General features: G+C 33.5%; 2 protein-coding genes across 2 annotated transcripts; both read right to left on the minus strand.

Moving 5' to 3' along the window:
• Positions 1-1,918: 1,918 nt before the first annotated feature.
• Positions 1,919-2,407, minus strand: LOC127121655 (stigma-specific STIG1-like protein 4). Its single transcript, XM_051052109.1, has one exon. The coding sequence runs from the start codon at positions 2,405-2,407 to the stop codon at positions 1,919-1,921; it is 489 nt and encodes a 162-aa protein (XP_050908066.1).
• Positions 2,408-21,455: 19,048 nt separating this feature from the next.
• LOC127117675 (GDP-L-galactose phosphorylase 1) lies at positions 21,456-24,458 on the minus strand. The gene is made up of 7 exons (XM_051047761.1): positions 23,674-24,458; positions 23,458-23,579; positions 23,311-23,370; positions 22,844-23,086; positions 22,559-22,744; positions 22,156-22,404; positions 21,456-22,062 (listed from the first exon to the last, which is right to left on the minus strand). The coding sequence occupies exons 1-7, from the start codon at positions 23,795-23,797 to the stop codon at positions 21,724-21,726; spliced, it is 1,323 nt and encodes a 440-aa protein (XP_050903718.1). The 5' UTR covers positions 23,798-24,458; the 3' UTR covers positions 21,456-21,723.
• Between the last annotated feature and the right edge of the window lie 1,762 nt (positions 24,459-26,220).

Here is a 26,220-nt window from a genome sequence, read left to right on the forward strand (position 1 = left end):
CCACAGACATTTCATGTTTAAGTTACCTACAATACGATAATACGTTATTTTTGGCAATATATATTTTTATTTGTGATTTTATAGTCTTTCCAATATCATTTTAAACAAATTATTAACATGAAATGTAACTTTCATAAACAATGTGACATTTCTTCTATTAAGAGCGAATGAAATCTTTAATTAAAATTTTAGATATTTTAACTTCTTTTTATATTTTATATTTTATAATTTCATAGATGTCATGTCCATAAATGATATCATCTCAACATTCATTTTAAAGAAAATATTGAAAAAAATAAACAAAAGATTACAAATTCATAAGGAAAAAAAAATAATTTTTCATGTTTTAAATGTAATTTTTATATTTTAAATGTAAATAATTTAAATATTTTTTCATGTTTTTACAATAAAAATAGATGTCGTATCAATTTTTAATAGTGATCACTGTTTAAATTTAAAATAAATTGATTAAATTTATAAATAAAATAAAATAAAAAGTTATTTTTAAGAAAATATTTTTATATAATATATATAATTAAGATTAGACAGATAAACAAACAACAAACTGTTTTGCTAATTTTTTAAAACACCAAAATCAATTTTCTTGAATATTATATTCATTATTTCAAATTATAATATTATTATGCATAAATTGTCGCACAATCTATAAAAAATTAACTACTTCTAATATTAAAAAATATATACAAGTACTGGAATTGTTAAATCTAAATATTCATGTTGTGGTGTTAGAATTACAAAATATTTTGTAACTTTAGATAAAATGGACGATGAAATGTTAAAACGATTCAAATAAAAAAATGGATGACAGTATAATTATGGGATTAAAAATATAATTAAATTTATATCGATATTTGTTAAAAAAATTCATATAAGTTTAAGTTATTTTTATGTAATAGATTGTTTTTTAAATTTTTTTAAATAATTTGATCTTTTAAATTATCAAATATGTATTATTATTATTTTTTAATAAACTAAAAATGTTAGTTATGAATATAATTATATTATGGATGTAATTATTTTAACTAATATAAAAATGATCACAAATTTTTAAATGTTGAAAATATCCTATAATCTATCCTGAGATTTGTTTAATATTACTATAAATCTTTAGAATTATTTATCACAAATTTACATTTTTGTGAGGGATCAATTTATTTATTATTTGAGATGTTTAAATTATTTTCTAAGTTAAATCGTTTGGTTCAGACTTTAGAGGAAAGAAACCCATATATATATATATATATATATATATATATATATATATATATATATATATATATATATATATATATATATATATATATATATATATATATATATATATATATATATATATATATATAATTTTTTAAAATAATCAATTTTTTCAAAAGAAATACGAAAATAACCATATTTTCAAAAAAAAAAATTAAGACAAATATTAAATAATATTCTTAACTTATATATTTTAAAATAATGATAAAATAAAATTAAATATATATTTAGTTAATTTAAAATTTTAAAATAGGTATAAAAGTTCTAAGTGAAAATAATTAAGACAAATATATAGAGATGAAACAAATTAATCTAATGTAATTATACATTATTTTAAAACTAAGTGAAAAAAATTTCAACTAAGTTTTAGTAATTTATTAATCTACTGTAATTATACACGGTATATTAAATATATGATGAAACAAATTAACATGAAGGGTCTGTGGTGCAATGGTAATGTGTTTGATTCCTGATGAGAAGGTTGTGTTTTCAATTCTTGTTGGCTACAAAATTAAATTTTCTTTTCACAAGCAACACACTCAGGCGCCAAATGCATTGGACCCTCCTCTTGAAGGGTCATGCAGTCAACATACATCACAACATCCTTAATAATAATTTTATAACATAAAATTATAAATATAAATTACTCCTCTAGAATGGTTGGATGATGAATCTTTGATGGTGGAGGAAGTGGTGCTATAGATGGATTTTCAAAAGCACGCGCACCAAAAGAACAAAACCTTCCAATAGGACATATTCTTCCACATCCGGCACAATTAAAAGGACTTATATATGTATTTACACACAAACGGTTACAACACCGCAAATTATATGGACAAATAAGCCCACAAAATCCACAATTGAATGAGTCTGAAGTAAGATCCGCACATCGATTTCTACAACATATACTTCTTGGTGAAAATTCTCCAATGTTACATATCCATGGTCTTATGCTACACTCAAGTGATCTTGGATAGTCCTCGCCAACTTCTTCACCAACAATGTTTGACATGGACTTTGTGTTCATTTCATCACTTTGAATTGAAACTGAATTTGAATTTCCCTCTATTTTGATTAACAACACTAGAAGCAATGTCACAATGATTGCAACTCGCATTGCTAGAGAACTCATTTTAAAAAGTTGTGAGAAACTTATAAGTTTGATACTGTAGCGGTAAATTCATGACCATCAAGCTATGGATAAACTTGACGTCAATAAAACCAGAGTCGCCACCGCGCTTTTATTGTTTCCAAAAGAAAAGGGAAAAGTACGAACAAAACCCAAAGATAAGAAGTTTTCAAATCAAAACTAATAAAATGCCAGAGATTACAGGTAAGAGGGTTGGTTACACAGAGGGAAGGGGTTAGCACCCAAAGTATCCTAGGTACTCCAAGGGAGCCCTTTTTTATATGTGTATGTGTTTTAGTATAAAAGATGTTTGAGAAAAATAGAGTGTGGGGATGAGAAAAGAATTCATTGATTATATTTTTGTGTTTGACAAGACATTTGGTCTCGTGCCTACGTACCAACATAAAAATGAGGGATCAAAACCTTGTAGTTCGTGGTATCAATTTCAAAATGAGTGGATTGCTGTTTAATTAAAATTTTAATTTAAAAGAGGCCCAAAAGGCCCAAAAGTTTGAATGGGTGTTAGTTCTTTTTGTCTTCTCAAATTTTAAGTCAATGTGATTAGATTTATTTACAAGTTTGATTAAGAAAAGAGTTTAAAAATACAATGGCATAAGGCCAAAATTTCTAATTTGCAATAAAGTCTAAGTTTTGGAAACCACAAGCAAAGAAGATTTTGAAAAGAGGGAGAGATTTTGAAATTTAAGAAGTGGAAGGAGATGAAGAGACTAATCCTAAGCATAAAATTAAAAGTTAAGAGTTGAAAAGATATGACCAATGGAATGCAATCCAACAAACAAGAATGTCATATAGAAAATCCATTTTCCCTTGGGACTTTGAATCAAACCATAATCAGTAAGCAATTAGCAATATCAAGCAAGGCATCAAATAAAGATGGCCACATCCAAGCAAGCAACTTCACAGCTAACAGTCTTCTTTATCTTCTCAAGTACCAGATGAAATACTCCTTGATTAACTCAGAATAAGACATTAGACATAGGTTCAAAGTAATAGTTGCATCAAGACCATGTAGCAGATGAATTCATGTGGATCCCAATACTTGCATCAGATGAAAGGTCAAATCACAATAACCTGGTCTCAGAAATGTTGGCATTGGCCAAGTCCTTTTGCATATGGAATGTTGCCTAATTCTAAGTCCAAAAGTTCATATCAAACCCAAGAGTCCACACAAACATTTTTTAGGTTTTTTTTGTTGTTTATTAAGTATTTTAAGGTCCTAAGACCACAAACACACACAAAATATACAAATAAATATATACAATCACAATATATGGCTCAAATGAGCAAAGTGAAAATGACATAAACATAAACAAGTTAAATGGTATGTAAATGACAAATGAAATGGTAAATGACTTGAATTTAAATTGCATAAAGTAAATGACTTGAAACATAAAAGCAATATTAATACAAGTTAGTCAAATTTTAGTTGATTAGATGTTAATGATGTTTTACTTTTCAATTGGTTAAGTCATTCTTTGGAGAACACTCAACCCTCTATTCACAAGCATGGATCCTTGAACCAGGACATCTTCCAAAGGAAGGAAAAAAGGCCAAGTTTCCACACAATACCATGAAAGGGGGGAGACTTACAATCTCACTTACTAGAATGATATGCCTTTAGGGTCAAAATTTAGCTCTATGTTAAGCAATCATAATTGGACTTATGTAGAAGTCACAACTATCTGAGGTCGGGCAATAAAAAATTTGGTGTTAATGCATGTTAGAGATATGGTATAATGAAGCAAACTCCTAAAACATACCACACACAAAAAGAAAAAAAGATGAAATAGACGGACCTATCTCATCCGTACTTGTATTGGTTCATCTAACACAAGGTTAATGATGAACCAATTAGCCTTAGGATGTTGAGATTCCATTGGTCAATAAAAGGGATGGGGAAGAATGGGATTGAAGATGAAGAGGGAGGGGAAATGAGAGAAACACAAATTGGTCATGGGAGGAATTTTATCAAATTAAAATCATTCATTCATTTTGGGAGATGAAATGTATATTTCATCAATCCCCTAAATCCAATTATTTTAACTTAACAAAAGTCAAACCAATCTTGACCAAGACCCAAACACATAGTCAAACATCACAAGTCAATAAAAATGGCTCAACATAATTTCTACTCAATTAATCAATTAAAAATCAAATTAAAAATGCATTTAAATTCAATTTAATTTGGTCAAAACCTAAAACCTCTTCAAAACACCAAATAAATGGCCAAGAGATTTATCCTAGGTCAAACAAGGTCAAAGGACCTTAGACAAAAAATTTCATAATTTTTGAAAAGTCAGAAGTATTTTTAAACCATTAAAAATATGCACAAAAACAATTAATTCATGAAAAATATCAAAATTAATCCAAAAAATAATTTTAATTCAGAAAATGAAAGAGGAAAATATTTAAAGATTTTTGGTGAAAGTCCTATATTTTTTGGATTAAAAATGAAATTAATATTAATTAATAAAATAAATAGATTAAACATAAAATCAGAAATAAAAATAAAATTCGAAAAAACAAGGGTCATCAGATCTCCCTCATTAATTGAGGTGGCAGATCTGATGGCCACACGCGCGCGTTCCACCATACACCAAGTCAAGCGCGCTGCAACAATGGTAATCAAAACCAAGGGCTGAGATTAAAACATTTTAAATGGATCTTGTGGCTGAGAGGTGTGACAACACACCACCGGAGCTAGGGCTCCGGTGGACCTCACCATCACCAAAATGAAAAATAAGGACATGGATTCAAAGAAAAAATGCTCAGGAGCTCGAATCTAGCCTCAATTTTCTCCAATTCCAAGTATATAAAAAGATACAGGGATTTGAATTTTGAGGATCATGAACTAAGTTGCTTCGATTTAACCTCAATTCAACTCAATCTTCTTGCCTACATTGGTAGGACTTCAGCCAACCAAAAATCACAAAGAATAGTGAAGAATTAAGGGAGAATCGAAGAGATGAAAATTCTAGAAAATTACCTTCGAAGGAGCTTCAGGCTTGCTTGATCTTGATTCCAATTGTGCTTGGCTCTATTTCAGAAGCTTGTAGGGAGTGATTAGGATCAAGAAATGGCCTGGACTCTTGGAGTTTCAATCTTAAAACAGATGGAGATTTGAAGCTCGATTTTCAAATGAAAATCTTCAAGATTATCCTTTAATGGTGAGGGTTTGGATTGCAGGTTCAAAGCTTGGGCACGAGGTCCTCAATTCTGAGCAATGAGGGTTGTATTTATAGCCAAAGATATTCATTTCCACACACTTCCAAAAATTGCCAATTTGAGTAATTCTCTTTGCATGCTTGCATGGGTGTGTGATAGGCCCATCAAGTGATGTATTCAGGTCCAAAAATGAGTGAGAATCATGCTGAAATCATGTCATGTGGCCATGCATTTGTGTATGAAATGTGGAAGTGAAAATCATCCAAATGATACCTCATATTGCACCCACATGCAAGTCTTTCATTTTTTGGCCAAATGAGGTGATATTGGACTTTTTGGAAAGTTGGAATCAAGGGGAACAACTTTCATGTTGAACACTTTTTCATTTGAAGCTTGGATCATGATTAATTTTGAGGTGGAAGTTTGGGAAATCAAACATATTTGAAAATTTTATAAGTCCCAAGTCAAATGTTCACTTCTTCCACCTTGAATAACTTTTTCTATGGACTTCAAATGAAAAATGTTTCTTCATAAAAGTTGTATCTCTTTCAAAATTATTAAATTTGGTCACAAATCTGACCTCGTTTGGATTTGTCATGAAGGCGTTATGCATTTTAGAAGTTGAGGAAAATCATTTATTCAATGGTATTGGCCCAAAATGACCTATAATGTTTCCTCTTGGAACATGCATTTTCAAGTTTAATTTGAACTTCCTCCAAACATAAAATTTTAAGTAGACATCTTTAGTTTTATCATGGAATTTGAATGGATTTCATCGCATAAAAATTGATAAAGTTATGGTCTTAGGGAGTTGACCTCCAAACTAGGGTTCAGACAAAATGACCTATAATCTTTCACCATAAAAAATGCATTTTCAAGCAAAACTAGCTCTTGACTTCAACATGAAAGTTGTTTGGAATGTCATCTTGAGTAACTTTTATTTTTTAATAATTTTCATGTGATAAATATTGTAGGAGATAGGGTATAGGGAACCCCAGTTTTGACCAGTTGACTTTCTCTGCTCAACCACCATGAACCATCTTGCTAGATTGACATTCTCTTGACTTTTGGGACTCATGGAGGATCATATATGTGTAAGATGATGTAATATGAAGTATCTCTTGAAATATTTGATCAATTGTTGAAGAAACTTGCTGAAGAAGTCACACAAGATACCCAAATGAATTAGGGTTTCCAAGGCAAACAAACTCCAAACTCTTGATGATTTCTTGATCAAAATGATATGTGAAGAACATAGGGATCCATATATGATGCTTAGAGCCAGTGTGAATCATTTCTTGATTGAACTCCTTGCATTGAGAGTCTCAAACCCTAGATATAAGCTTGATAGAGCATGGGTGAACACACACACTACCTACAAAAGTAACAAACTATACATTGACAGATTTTTGGTATTTTGGTTAGTAAATAATGAAAAACAAAGTATGATACAATCAAAAATGTGATTCGTGATCTCTCCCAATGCAAACCCAATGAATGAGGGATAAGGAGGATGTCAATGTGTGATCCTAATGCTACTGCATATGATGAGATAGCATGAGGGACCTTAGGGTCAAAATTTGGGGTCTTACAGATACCTATATATACAAGTTCTTAAGTGACTTTGTGAATATATATATTTTCTAACAAACTTGAATAGCATGCATGACATGCCAATTGTGTTCTCTTTCTATGGACGGTGCTGAATGGTTTTATTTCTGGAGGAATTAAATTCTAACTCTATGTTAGAATTTGGAGTTTTTCACACTACATTTAAATTATTCAATATTTTTTTATATTAATATATTTTTATATAATTGGTTTTATATTTAATTTATGTTTAACTAAAATTTATTTTATAATATCAATAGAACTTAAATGTTTAAATTATTTAAAATAATCACTTTGATATAAACAATTTGAAGATTATTCTTTAAAGTTTTCAAAAATAAACTGTGTATTTTAATACTTTGATTTACATATTTTTATTATATGAATTAGATTTTGTATCATATAAACTAATCTTTCAAGTTCAAAACAACTGTAATCGGCGTGCTACAAGTTTCACGACAAAATTCTCATGAAATTTAAATTAGTATATTTAAAAAAATTAAAGGTAATACACTTTCGGTGTAAATTAGTTTTATACTATCATCTAATAGAATTATAACATTCTACCATGTGATACCAATATTTTAAAATTAAATTTTTGATTTGACGGAATACACGTTCGTGATTGGTTGACTTTTTAAAAATATTTTACATTGTGGATGCTTGTTCCTTTATTTCTTAAAAAAATTGAACTTAAACTTATTAAGGGTTAAATATAAGATACACCTTCAATGCGAGCGGTTTTTGGTTTATAATTTTTTTTTATTCTCTCCTTATAATATAAAGATTTTGTTGTTTTGGCCTCTTAGATGACAACTTAACAAGGAATCTTCATTTTTGCTGACTGTTCAGGTGGGGTTTTTTTTAAATCTATGTGAAATTTTTTATTTTATTTTTAATTTCGGAATAAATCAAAATCACATTACAGGTGGTAAACCAAAATAGCTTCTAACCAATGACCATGTTGCACCGAAAAGCATGACAGCTGCAATATCATATGGCTTTGATTTTCACGTGAAAAACTTGAAGATATAAACAAACTAATGTCTAGTATAATAAAGCTTTAGGTCATGAAAATGTTATAAAGTGTGATCGTAAATTAGGTATACGTGAATATAAGATTGCGCAAAATATGAATACAACATTGACAACACCATTAAAGGTGATTTGAACTTGCATAAAACAAAAAAAGATGAAATATTATTGATTTATTAGTTTATATTGGTTTACCCGTGAAATGTGAGGGAGTTTTGATTTATCATTTTGTAACTAAAAAAACTAAAAAATTAAAAAAAAATCACATGAACAAACCATGTCAGAAAAATGAAAATTCTTTACCAAATTATTTCTTAAGGGGGTGAAAAGAAATGAATATTTACCTTACAAATAGAAAATAAAAAGAAAATTATAAAGAATAAATCAAAAATCGCTCATATTGAAAACATATCTTATATTTTACCCTAAAATCAAATTAAAAAAAAATTAGAAGAAATTTACACAGACGTAACTATAACCTCAAAAAAAGTTAAGAATTTTTAAGAAACATATTCTAATTTGAAAATAACTATTTGTAACCGTACGATCAAATCACACGATCTTAAGACACTAAAATACAAAATTGAAATCACAACAAAAAAAGTTTAAAATTTTTGAATAATTACAAAATTGAAATCGCAACAAAAAAAAGTTAAAGCTAAAACCTAACATGGCACTTTTATTGTGTTAAAACTTAAAACACACTCAAACATAAATATTGTTGTTTTTTAAGTTTGTTTAGTAGCTTAATAATGAGGTAATTATCAAACCTCAAAATACGGTAACATAACATAGGTTATGAATCTCAAATATGATAATTCACATGAAAATTGCAATGTCTTTTTTAAAAATGATAAATATCCTAAGAAATTATGTGAAGTTATTATGAAGCAGAAGCAGTTTGTTTACGCAACACGGTTGTTGCTTGATTCATGCATTGTTAAGCTCAATAATCATACTGTGTTTTATTTTCTTAAATGAACACTTCTCAAAGGCTGAAAAATATATGAAAGATTTGTTAAATTAAATTATTTTAGTAGGTGTAACAAAATATATATATATATATATATATATATATATATATATATATATATATATATATATATATATATATATGTATATATATATATATATATATATATATACTATTTAATTAATTAAAATTTGTTAATTTTCTGCTTTTAACTGATAGTTAATGTTTAAGTTTTTTTAACCAAAGATATAGGTTCTAGAGTATAATAGAGGATCTAAAGTACTATTTTAGAGGTGTAAAATGTAGAAATTTTTACAAAAATAATCCACTTTTTTAAGGAAATTCCCAAAATACTCCTGAGTTAAAAAAAAATCTCAAACTATCCCACTTTTAGGAGGAGTCGCCAATTGAATTGGAGACTCCTCTTAAAAATTGAATGGAGGCGCCAATTGGATTGGCTAGGGCAGATGCCCTAGTCAATTGGATTGGCGCCCTTGTGTAGGACTTAAGAGGAGGCGCCAATTCAATTGGAGTCTCAGTGTAAAATGCAATTTTTTTTGGTAAATGGTATACGTGATAGATAACTTTGATATAAGACCAATTGATATTAATAAAAATTATCGTTTACACAAAGAAACCTAATGGTGATGACCGGGATCACCTAACCGACCTCCGGTCCCACATCCTCTAGCTACCCTAATTTGTGGCCCTAATCCACGTTGATGATTCGGTACCGGTGTTTGAGCATCTGAGGGGCCAGGAGCGTCACTTCCAACTACAGAAGAAGGCCTGTTGAGGTAGTCAGACAAGTCGGCATAGTCTTTAGTATGCACCGATGGTGTACCGCCGTAGTTGAGCTCATGACCCATGCCAGAGAAGTTGGGTTGTGGATGACTCATTGATTGGCGACCGGGAGGGTTGAAGGGAGACATGGGTGTGAACGATGCGTCGAGGAAAGGTTGGAAAGGTTGCTGGGGTGTTTGGTAGAGATAGGGTTGTTGGATGTTTTGGTTTTGTGAGGTTTGGGCTTCTTGGCTATGGTAGGAGGAGGGGCGGTTGGTGTTGAATGATCTCTTGCATGCTGAACATATCACTTCTTAGTAGCTTGCATGGTTGACACATCATTTCGGAGTAGCTTGCATGGTTGACACATCATTTCGGAGTAGCTTGCATGTGCGACATGTCACTTCGGAGTAGCTTGCATGTGCGACACGTCACTCCGAACTAGCTAGCATGTGAGACACTTCACTCCTCTATTTAAGTGTCTTACTATCAACATCCAAGACACTTCACTCACATTCGTCTGCAGCAAGAAAATAGTTTTCATTTGCACAATGTCATCTTCACCAAAATACATTGTCAACGTTCACTGCAACGGTGAAACATACGAGTCTGAGTTGTATGGTTTTTGTTTTCGAAACACTAATACCATTAGACTCACGATCAAGAGAAATGCAACCTTCTTGCATTTGAAAAAAAGAATACAATCCCGTATAGGATCGGGTATTGTGTCAAAGATCACATATCAAAATCCAATATTTTTTTAGAATAGTCAATGCAAGTTTTTTCCCCTAAAGGTACGAGACGATGAAGATGTTGAATACATGTTTGTTAGTCATGAACATTCAGGCTGCAACTGTATTGAGTTGTACATTACTCTTCAACCATATATACCATCTCAGCAGTCACAAATAACCAATCATGATGAATCTGGTGAATTTGATCCACAATGGTCAGATGACGTCAACCCAGAAGTAGAAGCAGAAATGGATGTCGTTGATGAAGAAGAAGAGGAGACCGAGATACAGGTTGATCACATACTGAACAACGACATTGAAGATGATGATCAACCACCACCAACACCTCCTAGTCATGTCTACAATCCACCTCAACATATGACAAATATGGATCTGCACAACGATGAAACATCCAACAGTGTTTTCTATAATTCGTATCCGAGATCAGAAGGCGAATTAAAGGTGGGAGACATGTTTCGTACCAAAGAAGAATGTGTTCTAGCTATCAAAAAATTCCACATGAACAACTCTGCTGATTTTACAATGAAACGCACTGATTCTAGAAGGTATGTTATCGAATTTCGTAACATGCTTTGTAAGTTTCATTTGGCTGCGTCTTACAAAAAGAAAAACGACTCTTGGGAGATCGCTTCAATAGACCCACCTCACAGTTGCATTGCAACTAACGTTGAACAAGATCACCGCAAACTAAGCGCAGCGTTGATATGTGAAGACATTCTGCCGTTGGTTAATAAGGACCCATCCATGAAGGTGAGTATAATTATATCCCATATCAGAATAACATATAATTATTCTCCATCTTACAAGAAAGCCTAGATTGCGAGGACAAAGACTGTTGAACAAGTTTTCGGCAACTGGGAGGATTCATACAGGGAATTGTCACGGTTTTTATGGGCACTAAAAATATATGTCCCAGGAACTGTGGCAATTATGGAGACATTGCCAGCGATGATGCCAGACGGAACCTATGCTACAGGTAATAGAATCTTTCACCGTCTCTTTTGGGCATTTGACTCGTGCATCAAAGGTTTCGCATTCTGCAAACCTATTATTCAAATTGATGGCACTTGGTTATACGGAAAATACAAGGGTACTTTGCTCATGGCGGTTGCACAAGATGGCAACAACAATGTCTTTCCAATTGCCTTTGCTCTTGTTGAAGGTGAAATGGCTGATGGATGGGGTTTCTTTCTTCGACATCTCAGAACGCATGTGGCTCCACAAGACAATCTCTGTTTGATTTCTGATAGACATGCTGCCATTGAGAGTTCCTACAACAACCATGACAACGGATGGCATGATCCTCCTTCTACCCATGTCTATTGCATCAGACACATTGCACAAAACTTCATGCGTGTTATAAAAGATAAGAATCTTCGCAAGAAGGTGGTGAATGTTGGGTATGCTCTAACTCAGCCGTCATTTCAATATTATCGTGATGAAATTAGACTATCTAAAAAAGACGCAGGGAGGTGGCTAAATAACATACCAGTAGAGCAATGGACAAGGGCATTTGGTGGAGGTTATCGATGGGGCCACATGACAACAAACCTTGTGGAATGCATGAACGGGGTATTCAAAGGAATTCGAAATCTGCCGATAACCGCCTTGGTAAGATCGACCTATTATAGGTTGGCTTTTACGTTCACAACCAGAGGTGAAAGATGGAGTGCGATGTTAATGTCTGGGCAAGTATTCAATGAGTGTTGCATGAAGGTCATGAAAGAGGAGAGCATCAAAGCTAGCACACACGCTGTAACAGTCTTTGACCGTCATAGGCAAAATTTCAGCGTCCAGGAAACAATGGATCACAACGAGGGGAAACCAAATTTAGCCTATGCTGTTAGACTAAACAGAAGTTGGTGCCATTGTGGAAAATTGCAGGCCTTCTGCATTCCTTGCTCCCATGTCATTGCAGCATGCGCTTATACTCGTCAAGAGGCTTACAGCCATTTATCTGATGTGTACAAGACTGTCACCGTCATGAATGTATATAATCAAAGCTTCTCGGTACTACCAATAGAGGAATACTGACCTCCATATGAAGGTGATATAGTTTGGCACAACAACGAGATGCGTAGAAAGAAAAAAGGAAGGCCAAACAGCACACGTATCAGGACAGAGATGGATTCCACGGATAAAATGATAAGATTATGTAGTATCTGTCGTCAACCAGAACAAAACAAGAACAATTGTCCCAATCGAGGAGCATCATTTGGGTCTTAAACTTTTTGTAATATTATATTTCTGTAACCTTCAATCATTATATATCATTAAGTTTTTGTTACAACGAGGTTCACAACAAACATCAGTACAAAATAAGTTATCTGAAAACAAAAATATTTCTAACTGATTACAATAATCAAATTGATGTCATCTCGATCGAACATCATTTCCCTAGCATCCTTATCAGTCTTCATTCGCACCCAACCAAAGATATTGTCGAGTCTCTCAATACTTCTAATTTTTTCTCCTTCTGGTATTTTCCCATCTAACCAACGAATCAGCTCCCTCTTCAGTTGATCGAACGTAGTGATGTTCCAGAACATCATCAGCATCTGAGGTTTGTCTCTCGCGTAAATCACCTTTCCGTATCGGCGACGAACACCAAACATGATTGCCAAATGATTAATTGAGATGTGGAACAATGACTCATACAACGCATCTATTTATAACACAAAAATTACATTTTACACTAAGGCTCCAATTGAATTGGCGCCTCCTCTTAAGTCCTACATAGGGGCGCCAATCCAATTGGCTAGGGCATCTGCCCTAGCCAATCCAGTTGGCGCCTCCATTCAATTTTTAAGAGGGGTCTCCAATTCAATTGACGACTCCTCCTAAAAGTGGGGTAGTTTGGGATTTTTTTTGAAATCAGGGGTATTTTGGGAATTTCCTTTAAAAAGTGGATTATTTTTGTAAAAATGTACATATTTAACCAAAGATATGGGTTCTAGAGCAGAATAGAGGATCTAAAGTACTATTTTAGAGGTGCAAAATGTACATTGTTAAAATTAAAAAATATGTTTATTTATTTTTAATTTGAGGGGTGTAATAGCAACTCTTGGGTCCAATATGGGTTCGCCCTTGGTTGTAGTATAAGAAATGATAAATGTGATTGATAAGAAATTGAAGAACGAACATGATCATGAAGATAAAAATAAAATAAAAGTTGATGTATTGTGTAACATCTTAATTTTTATTTAATTATTTTAATTAAGTTTAAAATATTTATTTTGTTTTATTTGAGTCTTAGAGTGTTTTATCTTATTTAATTAGTATTTTTGGAAATTATTAGAATGTTGTTAAAATTACTAAAATTATTAGAATTTTTAATTAATTTTTTAATTATATAAATAAAAGAAAAATGTGAGATATTTGGTTTTGGGGAGGGAAATAGAAATATAATGAAAATTAAGGGTGAAAGTAGGATTAGTGAGAAATAAGGAGAATAAAGAGAATTAAAAATAAAATTAGGTTTTTATTTAAATAGAAGAGTTGAGAGAGAATTGAGTCGGTACATGTTTTGGGTGGAAAAGAGGTAGAAGAGACAAAATCTAGAAGAAGTTTTTGGAAGGAATAGAGAGGAAACCCCATAAACAAAGTTTCATCGTTGCTACAATTTCGAGGGAGAGGAAATTGTTCATACGTGGGTGTTTAGGCAGATGCATAGTGAGGGTTCCTTACCCTCCTATATTTTTCTCTTTCTATTTCTATGTGATAATGTTTGTGGTCAATGAAGGTTTGTGATAATGTACTTGATCATTGTTGAATTTGTTTGGATAATTTGCGTTGATGCCTTTTGATAAGGCGAGCATAATTAATTTAACCCATTGATGACTTTTGATAAGGCGAGTTCATAAATGTGTGATGTTTATTAATTTCTATTATCCACGGTTAGCATGTATGTATTGAATTGATATTATATTTTGTTTACGCCTTACCATAAGACGAAGATTTAATTGAGATCTTTGTTGAGACTTTGAATTAATTTTGTTGTTGCTGTGTGATAAGGCGAAAATTAAAATTTTAAAATTTGTTGATGTCTTATCTTAAGGTGGGATCAAGTTGATAAAATATGTTTTTGTTAATCCTAATTTTTGTGCCCTTTCAATGAATATATTTATCTGTATGTTTTTTTGAGCGGTAAGAACTCAAATAGGAGAAATAGACAAGTTTTGGATATGTTCAATACAGAGAAAATGTAGAAAATCGCAGGTAGACATAGAATGGGATTGACTGTCTTATTTCATGTGTAACTTGAGTTTCATAAATCCGTTCGAGGTGTCGTTAGTTGAGTTAGAAATTTAACGCAATAATCTTTCTTTTGAAGTGCGGAAATCAGGTCCAGGAGCGCTACAACAGTATTAGTTATCTGGTTTTTAAACCAGATGCATAGTCAGATTTTAGTCATGCGTTGGTCATCTTGTTTCACGATAACTTGAGTTCCGTAACTAGAGTTTATACAAGAAATTTTATGATATGGCTGAACTGAAACGAATAGTACTTGAGTTTCGTAACTCCGATCGAGATGAAATAAATTGCATTTGCAAGAGGATTTAATAATAGGGAAATAATGATAAAACCTAAAGTAAAGGTGAGACACTAGGATTCAGGAGTCGGTTAAGTAAGAAGAAAATATTAGGCACCCTCACCTCCATTGTACTCAATGGGATCCTTCTCTAATCCTGGGATTAGTGTGTGTTTCTAAAGAAATACTTGCTTATACTACTTATTGTTGCTTAATCTATTTATTTACAAATAAAATATTATTGTTCGGAGAAAATAATTTGATTAATGAAGAAAGACAAAGAAGAGTTTTTTCGTTATTATACTTGCTAGAGTGCTACGACTCTATGTCTACGTACCTCCATGTTAGATGAAGGATCAAGTACCGTAGTTCTTCTAGAAAATATTTGTTTGTTTGTTATTTTTAGATTTTAAAAGTTCTCAATGCATCGGGGGTGGATAAATGTTTGATTTTTGAAAATGCCTAAATGTACAAGGGCAAAGGACTTAAAATTTGAATGTGTGGCATTGATTTTGGTTAATTGATTAGTTTGGAAAAATATTATAATTAATTTAATTAGAAATTAAAGTAAATGATATATATATATATATATATATATATATATATATATATATATATATATATATATATATATATAGGGGTGTTCAAAACCAAACCAATCCAATAGAAAACCGCAAACCAAACCGAAACCGAAAAAACCGCATTTGGTTCGGATGCGTTTGGGTCATTTTTTAACAAAACCGCACGGTTTGGTTTGGTTTGCGGTTTGTATTTTGTAAACCGAACTAAACCAAATCAAACCGCATTATGTTACGATTCAAACTTCATTATCCAACATTCAATCCAAAACTTAAACCTAGTATGCCTTAACCTTACAATTACAAACGATTTTCTCTTACTCACACTTAGGGTTTCAATTTCAACCTTCTTAAATCTCTTCTAGTAGTATCATGCATTCTCCTCGTCTTCTTTGCCATGTACATTTCACCTTTTCTACTCTAATATGTCCTCTCTTGTGTTCTTTCTTTTTTATCTTTTATATTATTGTTTTCTCTTCCAATTACATTTTTATCGCACATTTCTTCTCAATCTCGCATCTCTTATGTTCTTTTTTTCATCTTCTCTATTCTCTCATCTCATATGTTTTTTTTTATATTTTATTATAATGTATTTGATATTATTTTATGCTAATATTTTATATATGTTTTTTATTCCACTTTTTTCTAATCTAATTTTTTGTATATTGAATGAGAAGTTTTTGTCTAAATATGATGAGTTTTGATGTTATTTAGTAATGTATGAATGACTAAACACAAAGTTATGTTGTTTTCTATAGGTGTATGTATGGTTAAATAAAAATATTGTAAAAAAACGAACCAACCTGACCAATCCAAACCGCATTGGTTTGGTTTGGTTTTGTTTGGTTTTATTTCTAAAAGTCAACCGAACCGCATACTTTTTTCTCTTGCGGTTCGGACGATTTTTATCGTCAAAACCGCTCAAACCGCACCACGAACACTATATATATATATATATATATATATATATATATATATATATATATATATATAGAGAGAGAGAGAGAGAGAGAGAGAGAGAATTAATTTCATTTGAGATATTGCATATGATTAATCAACGAACAAAAATTGATATGATCTTGATTAAATTCTAATTAATCCTAATAATGTCTAAATACTAACCCTAAAATTAATCGCGAAGTTACTTCTGCTTAGGCAAAAACCATGTATTTCTAAAGCTCGTCTCCAAGTTTCCAACCTCTCATTTAAATCCTCCTTCGAATCTTCGAGAAGGAATATATCATCTATAAAAAGAATGCATCTCGGTGCTAGATCTATGATGTGTTTCGTGAGTACATCCAAATTTAAGGCAAAAAGATATGGGCTTGGGGTTGAACCTTGATGCAAACCAATTGTAATGGGAAAACCGTCTGCTCCATCTTGTGTCCAAACACTAGTCGATACCCTTCATACATATCTTTGATAGCTCGAATATATCCAATTCTAACCCATTTCTTCTCTAGGGATTTCCATAAAATTTCTCTCTAAGCACTCTATCATACTTCTTCTCCAAATCAATAAAAATTAAGTGTGGGTCTTGTTGGTACATTTGATACTGCTTCATCACACATCGTAATAGATAAATGGCTTTCATGGTCGACCTTTCTGACATAAAACCAAATTTATTCTCGGCGACTTGAGTCTCTTTTATCAATCTTCGTTCAATAACTCTTTCCTTTTACTTCATGGTATAACTCATAATTTTAATCCCCCTATAATTGGCACAATTTTGTATATCCCTCTTGTTCTTATAGATTTGAACTAAAGTGTTTCTTCTCCATTCAACGTACATGCGTTTTCACCTTATAATTTCATTAAAGAGTTTGGTGAGTCACTCAATACATCTATCTCCAATAACTTTACACGCTTCAATAGGTATGTTGTCTAGTCCAACCGCCTTATTGTTACTCATTCTTTTCAATGCTTCCTTTACCTCTTATTTTTGAATCTGACGGTAGTAACTATAGTTTTGATCATCTTCTCTAATGTCGAGTCGGCTAGATTCTAGTGAAATATTATATCATTCATTAAAAAAATTATAGAAATACGTCTTCCATCTATCATATCTATATTTTTCTTGAACTAATATTTTGCCTTCTTCATCTTTAACACAATTCACTTAATCCTAATCTCTAGTCTTTCTTTCTCTTGCCTTAGCAAGCCTATATATAGATTTTTCTACCTCCTTGATTCCTATAGATCGGTATAATCCATTAAAAGTTTAAGTTCTTGCTTCGCTCACCGCCTTTTTGGTCTCATTCCTAGCTTTCTTGTACTTTTCCCAAGATTTGGCATTTTTACACCTATACCACTTTTTAAAACAATCATTTTTTACTTTAACTTTACTCTGGACACTTTCATTCCACCATTATGATTCTTTATCCCTAGGTCCAAAACATCTTGATTCACCCATTGTATTTTTAGCCACTTTGTTAATCTCTTGGGCCATCGTATTACATATATCATTTGAAGTTCCTTGTGGTTGTTCAAACCCTCCCTCCAAGATCTTGCTTTTCACCATTCAAATTCCACCACTTGATTTATGGCGCTACCATATGACTTTTTCTCTTTTTTATCCCCTTTATTATTACATCCATAACCAAAACTGTATGTTGGGCAGTCAAGATCTCTCCCATAATAACTTTACAGTCCAGGCGAATCTTCCTATTGGTAATGAGCGTTTCGTACTCCGCTTGGATGTTGTTGGCGGTGAACTCGAACGTCAACACCTGCTCAATAATTATATCTCCTGGAACTTGTCAGGATTGGCTTCAACACCCCTCCTCGTCAGCATGAATTCTAGTAATTTCCCCACTTGCACTGCAAAAGAGCCTTTGGCGGGGTTTAGGCACATGCCATACTTTCTCACCGACTACAATATATCTTCTAGTTCATCGTCGTGGTTGTGCCCTTCTGCCATTATGATAATCATATCATCGACAAATACCTTAAGGTTTCACCTTATTTGGTGGGCAAACATAACGTCCATGAGTCGGTGGTAGGTGGTGTTAGCGTTTTTCAGGCCGAAAGGCATGACATTGTCGTAGTAGTTTCCCTGGTTTGACATGAATGCGGTTTTGGGGCATCCAGTGGATCCATCTTGATTTGGTTGTATCCTGAATAGGCTTCCATGAAACTCAGCATCTGATAGCTTTATAGTTCTTTCACCTCTTCGTCAATGGAGATCTTTTTCTATTCGATGACTTTACGCTTTCTTTAGGCCATTGGTCTGGCGGACAGATGGATGGCAAGGCGATGGCTCATGACTTTGGTGTCTATGTCGGGCATGTCTGTGGGGGCCTAGGAAAACATATTGACGTTTCTTCTTAGTCAATTGACTAGCTTTCGTTCCTCCCCTGCAGACAAATAGGTGTCTATCTTTGTGACTTGATGGATGTGAGGCCCTATTTGGACTTTCTCTAATCTTCTATGGGCGTGAGTTTCTCCGGCTCTTCACCCAATATGAGGTCTCACCCCTCAAAGTAAGTACTTGGAACTTCATAAGGATGAGCATCAACCAATGTGGGCTCTTCTCTGCTTATCTATAGGCTTCTTAGATAACATTCGCGAGTTGCTTGTTGATCTGTTCCCACACTGCTATCTATAAGTGGGTAATATAAGGTTAAGTATCTGGTGGATACGACCATTCTTAGGGCGTTGATGGTCGAGCGCCTCAGGATGATGTAGTAATGCAAAATGGTGCCTACGATGAGGTAGTTAACATCGATAGTTTGGGCGTCTTCTTCCTCCTTGTATGTCGTTAATAGGGTCACATGGCCCATTATTTGTATCTGCTCCGTCAATAATCCTGTCATGGAGCTTGTGAACCCATGTATGTCGTCCAAGTTCAGTTGCAACTTTTAGAAGGCATCCCAAAATAGGATATTGGTTGAGCTACCTGGGTCTATCAAGACGCGCCTGATATCCCAGTCGACATGCCAAATGGTGATGACCAAGTGGTCATTATTATGCAGATTGATGTGTAGGGCATCTTCTTCAAAGAAAATAATGCTGGCCCTGGTTGCTCCTGCGGTGCTTTTAGGGAAACCGGAGGATATGACGTTTGCCGCAAGCACTCGCCTCGCATATCTTCGTCGAGCGATTCTTGAGAGGCCCCACTCAGAGATACCTCCAACGATGGTGTTTGATGTGTGGTGTAAGACCTTGTCAGCCATCTCCTGCAAGAAAGGAAAAAGGGGATGATAGGGTCGAAGTGAAAAGTGTTGTTTTTAAAAGGAAATGTGACTCTAGTTAGTTTTATTATGGCCCACGGTGGGCGCCACTGTACTGTCCAAAAAAGTATATGGTGTGTGCGTGATCCCCCTGCAATGGCAGTGAGACTCAAATGTCCTAGTAGGAATATTACACGAACGAGGTGAGGGCTAGCTCACGGTGGAGAGTAACCCTGTGTGGTGGTTTTGAGGATGTTTCAAGGGACCAGCTCATGTGAGGTGAGAGGTCATGTTGGCGACCGGCGCTGCAAGGTTGCAAATGGGCGGTTAAATGGTTGGTGTTAGGACTGTTGGAAGCGAAGTGTTCTCTAAATAGTATTGGGTGGTATTAGGTAAATATGATATCCTCCCTCTTTTAAGAGATGGGGTATTTATAGGGATTCCTGATTCTCAATGGTTCTTGAAAAAGATTTTCGTCTACCCAGTCAAAGGATGGACCGTTGAATTTCTATTTTCAAAAAATATGTGTGTTAGTAACTATCTTAACTATCATGTTATCCAAGACATGTCTTATATCATGTTTCTTCTTTTCAGGGGCGAGGAAAATGTAAAGGCAAGCCGATACCTCCCTTCGGACAATCTTGTGTCATTGTTTGTTTCCTAGGATGGTCCCGAGCTGCCTTCCTAGACAGAGATATTTGCAGGTGGGAGAATGTAAAAGAGGATTTATTAAGAATTAGAATGTAAATCAAATTCTCTCAAGTGAGGGAATGTAATTTACTAAAAAAATTGCTAATATTTACTTAAATAGTCTAGTATTGTAGATTTAGAAAACTCTTTTATGGCTCTTATTATTGTCTCCTTAGTTAAATAGACTTTTAGTTAAAATTTAACTTTTTTTTAAGTCCTCCTAGCTTAAATTTGATGAAATATGAGATTTATGTTATAATTTTACATTGAAAGGGTTATGTTAAATATGATATGATATTTTAAGGACTACATTCATAGTTTACTATTGCCCCAAATTGCCTCAAAAAATATGGACCCAAAAAAATCTATCGGATGAGACCGATGTACCTTTTGACTCTTGTTAATATTAAACCAGACATAGCATATTCCTAAAATGTTGGTAACTGTTTATCCTTTCTTTTTCATTATTGTATCGGATTGTATGGACCAGTGCCATTTTATGACACTTAACAAACTTAAAACTTTAATCAAGATCCTAAGTCCATACCTCAAGTGTACCAAATTTTGCATTCTTTTCTCTGGTGTGAAGTTCTATGCATCTATACAGAAAAACAGTCATTAATGTTTTCTTTACTTTTTACTTTTTGTTAATTACTTAATTTTTGAAAATGAGACTTTGAAAAAATATTAATATTAAAATAAAAATTGCCAAAATTTTGAACTATGACAGTTGCAAATATAAAAATACAATAATCATTTATTACAAATGTGCATCTAGAAATTCGATGCAGTGCAGTTACATGAAGTTGTTATTTCAAGCAAGTTGAAAGATGAAAGCCATAACAGAAAGCACAATAGTTGTTATACAAAACACAAACATTAGGCATAACATAATTCTAGAACTTAACAAGTGTTACCATTGAAGGTACTTATTTCAACTAGACATAATTCAGCAAATTTTCACCACACAATCACTGAATTTATTCATTTAGAACATTGCTGTTGTTACTGTAAAACAACACATTCTTGCGAACCAGCCACCACGGTAGGGTATGTGCTTGTGTCGTCGACTGCGTCGTCCTTAGGAAGACACTGAAGATTGTTTTCATCGGATTCTTCAGTTAAGGCAATGGCTTCAAAGATAAGAGCGTTGACTTCTTGAAACCTCTCTTCGGAGAGTGAAACTTCAGCAAGAAGCCTCCAAGCATTGGCTTCAGACGCCTCGTCGAAGTCCTTTTTCCTCTTCAAAACCATGTGTCCACTAATCTCCCACACCGCGGGATTCACTTGTGTGTCGAGAAGCTCAGCATTCACTTCTCCGAGAGCTTGTTTCTCTGCATAACACTGTTTCACAACTATTTGTTAGAAATAGTGTTTATACATAAGCACTTATATGATAAGTGCTTCCATAGGAACTTTGTTTGAGAACTTCTTTACCTGTGGTAACAGAAACACTTGCGTTCCGCAGTCAGAAATAAGAACATTGTAAGGTATGTTGTTGTTTTGTAGGGAGATACAAGCATCTGAAACAACTTCTGATAAATCTTCAAGTGTGTCGCCGCCCTCGAAGACAAGACCTCGAACCGGATATTTCAACAATACAGACATCTTCACTCCGCCTTTCAAAGTTGCAATTTTCTTAGTGGGAGCTTTCTCGATAGGAAAGGGCATAGCCAAATAATAAGCCTAAATATGTCAAACAAAAACACCAAATCTCAATTGGATTAACGACACCGAACAATGACACGCGACAAAATTATCAACAAAGACCATTAAGCTAGTAGTAATTTCGGGATATTCAAGACAGAAACGCAATAGGATAAGCTTTAGTGTCGAGTACCTGGAAGTGAAGATGGTTAATAGTTGCAAAAGCCCCGAGGCTGTTGTAACCCAATCGGAAATATGGATTAGCGGCTTCAGCTGCCATGTGAAGTGCAAGCAATAAGCTCTCGTTATCAATCCTTTGAGGCAAACACTCGAAAATGCGAGGAATCAGCAAAACATGCCCATACTCAATAGGACTAACCTGTTATCAAGAAAACAAACAAACATGGTATAAAACATATATTCTAGCTTAATGAACCAATAACAAGGATAGAATCTGAACAAGAGCTAAGAATCTTACGTTGATGGCAACGAAACTTGGAGAATTGTCAACATCAATCGGAGCATTTGGATGGAACTGGACTTCACCGTCTTCACTAGCCTCAAATTGAAACAGAACCTCCTCTTGTCCAACTTTAGTGAAGTTGAATTTGTTTCCGTCAAAAGGCTGAAGAACCTTATCGACTCTGAACTCGGTTGGTCTCTTCTTGAGGTGACGACCCTCGTTGAGCTGAGCAATGAAACCACACTCACCCGGAATCACCTATACCAAAATTACCACAAAAACACATCAAAACTAATCTCAAAACCAAATCTTTTCATCCCCAAAAAGCACAACACAAAGAACAAAAAATCAAAGTATATTCATGCATCTCCAATAAGCACAACACAAAGAACAAAGAATCGAAGTATTTTCATGCATCTCCAAAAAGAACAAAACAATACACACAAACTCACAAAAACAATGAAAGAATCAAAGTATCAAACCTTGGTTTCACAGGCGGTAACATCATAACGAAAAAGTCCTCTTTGCACGCGATCTTCCCACTGATTGTAAAAGTGTAAAAGACCATTAAAACCAAAATTCAAAACATCAGAATCATGCATTCACCATAATCAAAACTCAATAATCACCTCTCCAAGAACAAGTGAGTCCAAAAAGGCCAAAGGAAGCTCCTCTTGGCACTTCTCAGCCACCAAATCCTTTCCACCAACTTTGTTAATCTTCTTAAAAGCATACAGAGGAAGCTTCGCATCTACCAAAAAAAAACAAAACCACAAACAAATAAACTAAACAATAATACATGCTGGTGATAACAAAACAAAAAAAAAAACAAAAAAAACAAATACCTTGAATACAACAAGCTTTGAGGCAATTCCGACCACAACCTCCGACAGTACGAGGAGCCTCAGAACCTTCCTCTTTTTGATAATTCGAAACAACCGTAGGAACCCTTTTGATTTTCAGCATCATTTTCACAAACAAACACAAAAAAAAAACTTTTTTTGTCTTTTAAGATTCAACAACACCAACAGCAACAACAGTAACAACAGAAACAAGAAGAAAAAGAAGCACCTTCAAGGAAATCTAACTTACAAAGAGAAAGTTAAACTAGAGAGAGAGAGAGAAACTAGAAGAAAGAGAGAGAAGAGGAAGAAGCAAAGAAACCACCACCAGCAAGGAAGAGGAGATCGGAGGGGCTACCACCTTCAGAAGGCAGAGCACCACGACCACCGTGCGGCGAAGGGTTAGTAGGAGTTAAAGAAGAACCCTTACGTCGTGAAGTGCGGGCATGAGAAAGAGAGCGATAAACTCTAAGAAAAGCCGTGATGTCTACAACGCGTCAACACGGGGTGAATACCCAAACATTCAAAGATTTTGATGATGATGATACAAGTTCTGGAATGGAAGAAAGATAGTGAAGATTTTATGGATGATGAAGAAAAAGGAAGTGGAGATTGTAAATGGTTATATAGATAAGAAGAGGTGAAGAAAATGTGGCTATGAATGAGATTGGGTAATTACTTGTACTAGCATAAAGCACGAGGAAAAGAAAGAGAAAAAGAAAGAGACAAAGAGAAAGGAAAAAGAGGTTTCTGTTAATGTGTGTTTGTCTATTTGTTAGAGAGGCTGCTACTCTCATTGGTTAATAAACATACAATTTTATATCACTACTAGTATTTCTTAATAAAAAATAAAAAATAAAATAAATAGACTAAAAAATAATATTTTTTAAGAATTTATATATATATATCATTATAATATTTTACTATTCATTTGTATTACTGAATATGATATAGGTGTAAGAATTGGAGTTAAGAATATCATTTTTCATTATAAATTTTTCGTATTCACGCATTCAACATTTTATTTTTTTGTTAGTTAAATCAAAATCAAATAATTAAGATTTTAAGTGAAATATGTTTTATTTGATATAAAAATTAAAAATCATATTTAAATTTAAATCATTTGATTTGATTACGATAAATTGTGATCGCGTTGAATTTGATTTTCATTGGTAACGGATTATTACTCTATAATCTTTTCAATTTAAAAATTAATTAATTAAATTATTATATAAGTTTTTGTTTTTACAGAATGAAATAAAAAATTTAAAAAAACATTTTATCTATGAAATCACTAGAATAACAATTAATTAAATTATTAAATAAGTATTTTTTTTTCTAGAATAAAATATTATTACCATAAAAGTATTTTAAAAAATGGATGTATTCGATCTTGATTCAAGAATATGCTACTAATGGCTGCCTCTTTTTTTATTGATGGGCCATTTTGGTGGTTTGGTTTGACCGATACACTAAGGAAATATTATAATTTTTTTTCAATTTAAATATTAAAATAACTAATCTTTTAAATCAAATACTAAAATAACCACATTTTACTACTGATGAGTCAGTTAAACTGACGCATTCAATTACCATTTAAATGAGGTGTCAGATGCATTGGCACATGCTTGCAATGTTAATGGGCTTAGGCACTCATGCATCTGGTGCATGCATGCCTTGATGTCACATGCATTGGGCATCCATACACTATATCAGTGTATGCGTCAATGCATGTGGCGCATGCATCTTCCTTTTTTTTTAATTCTTAATTTTATATTTATAATTAATTAAATTAAATACATAAATTAAAAATTATATTATATTATAAAGTAAAAATACATAGAATTGACAAGAAAACCAATGACCCACCCAATTAAAACGTTCCCTTGTTCCACATCCAGGTGCATTAGTTTGTCTTCGAGGTCTCCTACGATTTTCCTGAGATGTTTGGGGTCTTTGAGTGCTGACATGATGCAATGGTGGCTGGTGTGAAGGTTTGGTAGAAAGTTCAGCGGTATTTGATAGATTTGTCATCATTTGTCCCCAATAGCTAGGGGTTATCGCCAACGGCGCTTCCGTAATTGAGTTCGGTGTCCATGTTATCGTAGTTGGATCATTATGGTTGGGTGGATTATGGACGGTATGGTTGCCCGGATTTGGACATTGAATCATTTTGGAAACGAAGCAATGGTTCATGTTGTGTACTAAAGTCAAACAATGGTTGGGTGTTGTGGCGATGGGATGTTTGAGTGTTCATTGGTGAGGGGCTACAATGACATGACGCTGAATCGTGTGAATCATCTGGGCTATAGACTGTTGCGGTGGCTACGTATGGTTGTTGGTAGGGTTTGATTCTTGGTTTTGAATTTGGGTGTGTGGCATGAATTGGTTGCGAGGTTGGGTGTTTGGTGATTTGATGTATATGGTAGGATGATGGTGTGAGGTTGGTTGTTGGGTTTGGGTGGGTTGACATTGTTCTTGGACGGGGATTTATTGTTGGGCGTATGATGACGAAGCCCGTTGGTGTGGATCAATCAAATACCTTGGCTC

This window comes from Lathyrus oleraceus, chromosome 2 (assembly GCF_024323335.1).
Source record: "Lathyrus oleraceus cultivar Zhongwan6 chromosome 2, CAAS_Psat_ZW6_1.0, whole genome shotgun sequence".
NCBI lineage: Eukaryota > Viridiplantae > Streptophyta > Magnoliopsida > Fabales > Fabaceae > Lathyrus > Lathyrus oleraceus.